The 9,501-nt window shown below is 32.1% G+C and overlaps 1 protein-coding gene across 1 annotated transcript; it reads left to right on the forward strand.

The window, feature by feature from the left end:
• Positions 1-494: 494 nt before the first annotated feature.
• LOC101494920 (protein TRANSPARENT TESTA 1-like) lies at positions 495-2,437 on the forward strand. Its single transcript, XM_012717279.1, has 2 exons — positions 495-533; positions 2,048-2,437. Exons 1-2 carry the CDS (start codon positions 495-497, stop codon positions 2,435-2,437), a joined length of 429 nt encoding a protein of 142 aa, XP_012572733.1.
• Positions 2,438-9,501: the final 7,064 nt, after the last annotated feature.

A 9,501-nucleotide genomic window follows, 5' to 3' on the forward strand; every position in this document is an offset into this window, starting at 1 on the left:
CTACTACTTGTATGAAGATCTTAAGACATGCTCTGACCATCGTATCCTTTGCTTCCCTGTCCTCAATACAAAGATACATAAAATCATTCAAGGATATATATGTGGATACTTATTAAAAATTGATCTTCATTAAATGGTGATTGAAGATTTCCAATGGTAACATTCTCAACAGACATTTCATATCTGTAGTTAAGAAGAATTCGCTCAACTCTTTACGAGTGAGAGAGTGTGAGAGAGAAAATGAAAAAGGCTACGTGTTAAGAAGAAAAAAAGATAAGAAAACATCAAACGAAAAGAATGGATGAATTATCTTCCCAATTGAGAGTAATTAGAGTTTATGTAAATTAGTAAAAGTGTTCTCACACGTTTGTACTAATATAAGACTTAATATGTTACATCATCTTAATGAGAGTTGGAATCCTAAAAAAAAAAACTTTGTGTCAAATCAGACACAGACTAGAATTGATGTAAAATTTTGAGAGGGTGAAGATGATATGGAAGAAGAGGATGAAGAGGGTATTCTCATGGAGAGGGTGAAGATGATAAGAGGATGAAGAGGGTGAAGATGATATTCTCACTGAATTTGGCAGCTGGAGTTTGTTATTGTTTGATTGTATTAATGGTACTTATAGTGAAAACAAATATTTTGGGCTTGTATTTTGGTATCCTTTCATTTGTAATGGATTTCGGCCAGATTGTGTAGAGTAAGATGGTTTGTATATTAATATGGCACTATGGCAGTATACTTCTGGTTCGGATGAGTTTAGTTACCGATTATTTAGAATTTTTCACCCGCATTCGCCCACCCATAACTATACAAACTTGACTTTGTCCGCCAAAACCATTGACCCGATTTAACTCACCCAATTGCATGCAGGCCATGCAGATCGGACGGTTTTAGGCTGGTTTGGATTTCTTGTCCTCTCCTAATTGTAAAAAATAGCATTAATTTGATATTGCATAAGATCCAAGTGAGTCGCTGCTTGCTACACCTTTAAATATACGTTAAAAAAAACAGGATTGTTCGATTCCTTAAGGTTGGTTTTAAGATTTTTTAACTTAATTTTGAGCTATCACTAGCATAGGAAAAGCTGTGTGCTGAATGTTTCATCATTGGTTGATAAGATTGCTACACTTAGGGTTGACCAAACACATGCGGAAGGTTAAAATGAATTTTATTATGAAGCCTCAAGTTTGAGTTTTTTAAATTTTAATTTGATATCACTAAATTAATATAATTGATATCATGTAATATTTTTTTTTCAATTGATTGCATATTGTTGAGACAATATTAAATTTAGAAAAGATTTATATGTTTTAGTTTTAAAAATATTAAAATCTGAGATCTTTTTAAAGTATTTTATTTTTTGAGGCATTTTAATTAAAAAAAAAATTGTTTTTCATGAATGATTAAAAAGATTGTTTCAGTAGTCTTACCCTCTTGTTGGCTCTGGCTACGGTCTAGGTGGGAGACCTACATCTTTAAAAACGTGAAATTGTAAGCTTACCTAGACACATTATTTTGCAGGCACAACATAATAAGGTATTGAAATAGTAAAATAGTGTCTAACTTTTGTTTCTTTATCCTATATAAAACACTATTGGCAATTTTCAACATGTTTACATAAAAAATAGGCTTTTAGGCCAATACTAAAAAATTATTAAATTTTATTTATATCACCTCCTATAAGATCCTATAAGAGTATATTAGACTAGAAGCACATGAATAAATTTCTATGTCATCATTATTATATCATATTCTATTTATGAATATATAGCAGTTGTAGTCATTTTAGAGACTTTAATATTTAGAAGAATCAAGTTGAAATACAACTGATTCTAAATCAATTGTGATTGCAGATACATAAAAAACAATTATAATGCGTAGACATCAAAAACATTGATGTCACAATCTAATTTAAGTCAAAAGCACTTATATATCATGTGTTGTCATTGTTGAGACATCAAAATCTTCGACGTTGCAGTATGAATATTGGTCTCAAATTTTTGTTCTAAACGATGATTATATTTTTCAATTTTGTGGCAGATGCATCTGTGGGGACACAGTTCACAATATCGAAGAGGACTGGACTCATTGAAACGAACACATCCGCGGCCGTTGTTAGACATTCCATGCTATTGTTGTTCAAAGGGATGTAAGAACAACATTGAGCATCCAAGACCAAAGCCATTGAAGGATTTCAGAACATTGCAAACACACTACAAGAGAAAGCATGGTTCAAAGCCTTTTACTTGTCGCAAGTGTGGGAAACCTTTGGCAGTAAAAGGTGATTGGAGAACTCATGAGAAAAACTGTGGCAAGCGTTGGCTTTGTATTTGTGGTTCAGATTTCAAACACAAGAGGTCACTTAAGGATCATATCAAAGCATTTGGATTTGGACATAGTCCTTTTTCTTCTTCCTCGGATGGTATTTAAGGTCTTTGTTACATTGATGTGTCTTGGGTGTCTTTTCTACTATTTGAAGGGAAAAATATTATCATTATGAGGGGGTGTTATCATCAATTAGTATACAGAAATGTATTTTTAATTTCGAGGTATCAAGGGTAAATTAAATAGAGGTACAATAATAAAGAAATTGGAGCTTAATATTTGATTCCAATGGATTGTTTCCTAGCATGTACTTCAATTTCTGCTTCGAAATGTGTTAGTTTGGTTCTGTGCTGCCTTAAGACCTTTTTTATATTAGTCATTTATATATGAAAAAAAATCTATAAATTAAATTCTCAATTGATTTCTTCTTCTATATCCAGAAGATTTATTTATTTTATTTTACTTTTTACAATTTTCGCATCTTTCATGGTAACATTGCCTAACTTTGTTTCAAAGTAAAATGTTAACATTGCCTAACAAGAAGTCATTATGATAAATATCCATGAATTTTATGAATACAATATATATGTCTATTACGTATAACAAAATTAAAACACAAAGCAGGTCGGTTCTAGGGTCGGTCCATTATTTTTACTTGATAAAAAGTATTTTCAAAATTAAAATAATAAATTTTTATCTAAAATTAATATTATTTCAAGAAATATTAAATTAATTATTTAATTATTAATTAAAAAAAAAAGAAATATTATATAAAATCGATTATAATAATTTAATAAATAAGTTTTTATTTTAAAGTGTTTAAAAATGCTATTTTTTAAAAAAAAATTAATAATTTTACTAAAATACTATTATGAGTTTTAAAATGCTTCATATTAAAATACACTTTAGACACTTTTATATATCTTGAGCAACAAAAGTAAAATAATTTCAATAACATTGTTACTACTATTATTAAAACTGATTACTACTATTATTATAAATGTGCTTGTTGAGAGCTTACCATTAAAACATTAGAATAAAATTAGAATTTTGGATATTTTTGAGTAATTTAAGTCAAACTATATGTGTGAGAATGGGCTTACAATTTTAACGACTTCTTATAAAAATGCAAATTTAGTAAATGCTAAATATTGAATCTTTAATTATATTATTGTAATAATCATGTATAAAATTTAACATCATTAAAATTAAAATACATTTTAAACTTTCGTAAAAATAAATATTATTTCATTTGCATAAATGCAAAGTTAGTGTACAATTTTTCTATCAATTAATAAAAAATAGTTTCACTAAAACAACAAAGTTACCAACAAGGAGGGTTGGACTTGGGTCTAGCGCAAAAAGTAGATTTTCAGAACGCGATAAATTCGTATTTGAATTCTCATTAAAAATAATTATCTATATTAATTTGTGTTCGACGCACCTAAAATAGAATTTAAGAGAAAAAAAAATGGATCTACAATAAAGGGCTATACTCCCATAAATTAAAGAATTATAGTTCAAATCTCGATAAGAAAAGATTTGATATACTGTCCGACAAGGTTTTCATCATGATTTTCTCTAATAAAGGAAACATGTAAAAAAAAAATAGCATCACTAAAATTAGAATGGAATGATCATAACTATTTAAAAGTTATACACAAAATGATTTGTGACTGCATGCTTTTTTTTATAATGTATAAAATGAAACTAATATATGTAGTTGAATTAACTGTGATCTCTCATAAAAATTTTGTAAATTTGATCTATGAACATTCAATTTAATAATTGAGTTTATTAAATTTGTTTTACAAAGAAGTTTGAGCTATAAAATTTCAATTATATATATATATATCAATTGCCTTATATAAAGATATAGATTGTATTGGGTCATAAGAGGATCATGAGGATTATTACATTGTGTGAAGAAAAATCATACAAGTAAGTTAGGTATCACATCTTTATCTAAAATTTTAAGGTAATGTGAGATTTATTTACTCACATTTGATATACCTATAATATCTTCTTTACGTGTGAGTCCATCTATTCATATCAGCATGCTTCCTTCAAACAAAAGCTTTTTTCATCCACTTGCACGTTCGTTGAAACACAACAACGGGACACACTGACTAAACACCTTTGGTCAGGAAGACTTTCGATACAAAGAATTGGTCACATCAAACCATCGACTCTAATAATACGGTTGGATCATGAAAGGGTATGGGTGATGAGATCATGAGCTTATTAAACATGTGAAAGGAAATGCAAGACCCATAGATTTAAATTCTAAATTATGTATTTTGGTGTATTTTGGTATTGAGCTCTGAGGCTTTTTAGCCAAGTGATTGATATTTTGTGAGTTTAATGCCCAAAAATATCTTTTGATGCCCAACTAAAATTATTCATCGATAAATAAATTAGATTAAGTACGGTGAATCTTTTGTCGAAGAATAATTTATTTATGTTACGAAGAATTTAATTCTTGACAGTTTGGTTAAAAATCTTTCGGGTTGCTTAAAAATTGCATCTGTTAATTGAGTTGCGACGAGAGTTATCAAATGGTTTGAGAGGTTATCGGTGAAATGAAAATTTTAATAAATATCTAGATATTTCTAGATATTTGTTATATATATATATATATATATATATATATATACGAGAAGAAAGAAAGAAAATAAAAGAAAGTAAAAACAAAGGAAAGGAAAAGGAAGGAAAAAAGGAAACAGAAAGAAAATGTTTCTCCCAGCCTCGCGATACTCCGTCTTTCTTCTCCCTTTTTTTTCGTTTGATCTCTTTTTACTTCAAGAAAAGGAACTCAAGGCTTGATGGGTGAGAAGACAAAGATTTCTCAACTTCATTCTTATGGTTTGATTCGAAAACGAAGAAAAACGGTGTTAGGGGTTTCAAAACCATCAAACACAAACCCTCACGTTTCTTCTAGATCCAACCTTATTTCGCGAAGAGATAGAAGGGAAAATTGCTCATCACTCCGCGATGACGCGGACGAAGTTGTTACTGGAATAAATCGCGGTACCGTAATCACTCGTTAAAGTTATCGTTAAGGTAAGGGCTCCTTCTAAACTTTTAGTTTGCATTTAGGGACTTATTTGTGGTTGAGTGGAAAAGAAATTTGTTAGGGTTGAAGTGTAGATTTGGGGAAAATGAATTTAATGCTTTTATGGGTGAAATTTTAGAGTTGGGTTTTTGGTGATATTGATGAGTGTTTTGCGGAAAATGAATTTAACTCATTTATGGGTGGTTTTGAGGAAATTAAATTTGATGTGTTTGAGTGGTGGATTGTGATGATTTGTGTTTTGTCGTGTTTGACGTGCTCATAATTAAGATTATAAATTTTAAGATGTGTTTGTGTGGATTTTGTGGAAAAATAAATTGATGTGATTTGGTGTGAATTGTGGGTTGAATTTGAGAATATGTTTGAGTATGTTGATTATTATGACCTCGTTATTACAGAATATGACAGTTTTTAACAAACTAAAACAATATAGAAAACAGAATACGTCTAGCATACAATTAAGATCGAACATACAATCATACGATGCAAGATTTATTCAGATTTGTACACAGCGGAAATATAACATAGCATACAAGATCAACAATAAAAGTAAAAAGATAAGGGATAGAATGCACCAAGGTTTATCATGGTTCAACTGTCAATATGACAACCTACATCCAGTCTTGACAATCCAACTGTATTTCAGCTTTTTCTTCAATAGAAAGAAATGAGACTCTTTTACAGATTGTCCAGTTTCCTCGAAACCTATCTATCTAACTCAAACTCTTTCCTATTGCTTAACCCCTTGATCCTTGCAGTCACTCGTCAGACTCACACAAGATCAAGTACAACTCCTTCTAGATGATCTTTACATCAACGAAGATCGCCACCAATTTTCAAACTGGATTTTTCACAGTTGTTTCTTTTTACAAAAATTTGTTACAAAAAGATATAAAAGAAGTACATAGTTTGTCTTCAATCTCTAGCAATGTATCTCACACAATAATCTGGTTGTTCATTTGAGTGTTTGTGAGATCATTGTCTTTTTCTCTCAAGAATTCTTTTTCAGCTCTCTTATTGATTATGAATAATCTTTTGGTCTTGATCTGAAAAAGCAATATCAGAATGTTATCAAAAAGGTTCTTAAGAGTTCTTCAGTGTTCTGAAGTATTATTGAGAAAATGATTGAAAACTCTTTATATAGTTTCTGAAAAACAACATATAAATCGATTTCTCAATCGATTCATTAATGTGATAAAACGGGCTTAATCGATTTGCCAATCGATTATCGCAAGTCTTGTTTTTCTTGAATCTTGAAACTATATAAACTAATCGATTTCATAATCGATTCTTTTAATACACTTTTCAGAAAATTATGTGTAGACTTATATATGAATCGATTGCATAATCGATGTCAGGTGTTTTGTTCCAATAATAAAATCAAGCCAATCGATTACTTAGTCGATTCACTAAGTCACATAATCAATACAATAATACACATAATCGATTTGGCCACATACTAAGAGTTCCCTGTGATTTCAAATTTTTGTTTCAATCGATTTGCCAATCGATTGTGTTTAAAACAAGAACTTAGCTTATTTCACGTTAATCGGAGTGTCAATCGATTTGGTAGTATGTTTCTGAAAAGATCTTACCAGTTGGTTTAGCTCAATCGATTTCCTAATCGATTGATACCAAACTTATCATGATTGAATTTTTCACAATGGATTGTCTAATCGATTGTGTTTGTCACAGGCCATGTTACTTATGAAATTTTATTTACGACATCGATTTTCAATCGATTAGTCTAGTAAATGGATTGGCCCTGTGACTTGCCCAATCGATTTATTCAATCAGTTATTTGTCTTTGTGATTTGCACAGTCGATGTGCCAATCGATTAGCATACAAATCAGGTTGCCTCTGACTTGCACAATTTTTATTATTGATTGTGCCATTCGATTGGCTAATCGATTGTGTAACCACAAACTACATGTTTCCTTACAACCCTTTTACGAAATCGATTGCCTAATCGATTTATTCAATAACTATTCCAACTTTTGTTGATTTCTTGAGTTCCAAGCAATTGTCTCAAGTATGTAGGGTTGAGTTGTTGTTCCTGAAATCTTACTCAGTTAAAATGTTAGATTTATCATATGATGTATGAACATTGTATGTTTGTTAATTATGTCAAAATTAGAATTAAGAGGACTAAAGTCCAACAATCTCCCCCTTTTTGCATAAGTGACAAGCATACAATTTTAACTTGAGTTGAGCATTTCAAGATGTAATATTAACAACAGATATATTTTCATAGCATCATATATACCATTATCAGATCATAATATCAGAATATCAGAGCATAAGTACCCATGCTATTTAACAATATCAGAGTCATTTTAATAAGTCATTAGTCATCAGAGTATCAAATGTGCAGCAGTATAAGCAGTGTAAAATACAAGTTATAATTTCTGTCCCCCTTTGGCAGTTAAGGCAAAAAGGCAGAAAAAAAATTTCCTCCCCCTATGTTAGTAAACAAAAGCACTGGGGGATGATAATGATGTCAGAAAAACAATGTATCAGAGCAACAAATAAGCAGATTAAACAGATTATGGCAATTGATATCAGAGAGTAATTGAATAAACGTGCTAATGCATTATATATAGAAGAAAAAAATACAACAATAACAAGTCATTACAACACAACAAAGAACCTAAACACCTAATCTCCTAAACTGGGTTGGTCCTCACTATTATCTAAGGGAGAGGTAGAGACCGCTGTATTACCCTCAGCAGGTGTCTCCTCAACGTGAGTTGCAGAACGATCTAGGGGAGTTGGATTTGGTTCCTCTGTTGCTTGCCGACCGATATCCGCTATATCTTCAAAAGATAGCTTTATGCCTAAATGCGCTTGAATTGCAGCAACATCCTGAACAACTTAATTCAGAGAAGCCCGGAGAGTCGTCAAGGCAGCTTCCATTCTAGCCTGTGACTCTTGCATTTTGGCATTGTGAGCCATCTGAACTTCCATAAATTCCAGTAGTTTTGCGACGTACTCAGGAGGGGCTGCCACTGATTCAGCAGCTTGTTGAGGATTAGGTTGAGCTGGTTCAACATTCGGCAGTGGTCTTATCCAAATACCATGCACCCTTTTCAATTGCATCTGATTTACAATTGATTCTCCAAAAATAAGGTTGGTCTTGGAAGATTCTTCATTGACAAGAGATACTTTGAAGTGTTTCAGAATCTTTGTAATTAATTGTGGATAAGGCAGTACCAGCTTACTCTGTGATGCCTCCAACATGTGCCTTAGCACAATCCATGTCCAGCTCATCTTGAGCTCATTGGACAATCCCCATAGCAGTAGTATGTCCAACTTCTGGACTACAACATGGTTACCGGATCGTGGCACAAGCATCCGGGTCAGAGTATACATAAGCATCCGATGTTGGACCTTCATTTGACCAATAGGCAGTGAAATCGTTTCAACAAAGCCATCAATCATCAGATCCTTAACAGCAGTATGCCGATCAAAAGATGCTTCCCATCCTTCATCAGCAGTGTCAGCATCAGAACTGCCGTCTATTGATGTTCCATGAAATGGCAATCCTGACAAAGTAGAAAAATCTTCAAAGGACATTGAGATCATTTTCCCTTTAACTTCAGCCTTGAATCCATTTTCAGTAAGCTTGAAGGTTGAGTAGAATTCCCTTATTAACCTTGGATAAGTATCAAGAGTTGATGAAAGAAAGTTTTCAAGACCATGAAACCTCAAATGGTCTTGGAAACTGAATCCTTCTGAATCAAAGTAAGCGAAATCCAGAGTCCGACCCTCATGGATTTTCCTTTTGAGAAAGTTAGGTGGAATATTAACTTCAGCACCTTTTTCTTTAGATGAAGGAGCTTTCTTCGGAGGAGGAGAAGAAACAGTTTTCTTCTTCTTCCGAGAAATTTCCTTCATGGCGTCAGCCAAAAGCTTCTCAGTGGGTGGCTCATTTCTCTTCTTGGATTTGCCTTGATCAATAGCAGGTGCCTTCCTTGGCAAGTATCTTATGAGTGGAAATGGGAACCCGTTTAGACATTGTTGGTGGGGGTGAAGGGGTTCGCCCACTTGACGATGATGATGGTGAAGGAGTTCGGGTTTGTGTTTGCTTAACAC

The sequence above is a fragment of the Cicer arietinum genome, chromosome 2, assembly GCF_000331145.2.
Source record: "Cicer arietinum cultivar CDC Frontier isolate Library 1 chromosome 2, Cicar.CDCFrontier_v2.0, whole genome shotgun sequence".
Lineage (NCBI taxonomy): Eukaryota > Viridiplantae > Streptophyta > Magnoliopsida > Fabales > Fabaceae > Cicer > Cicer arietinum.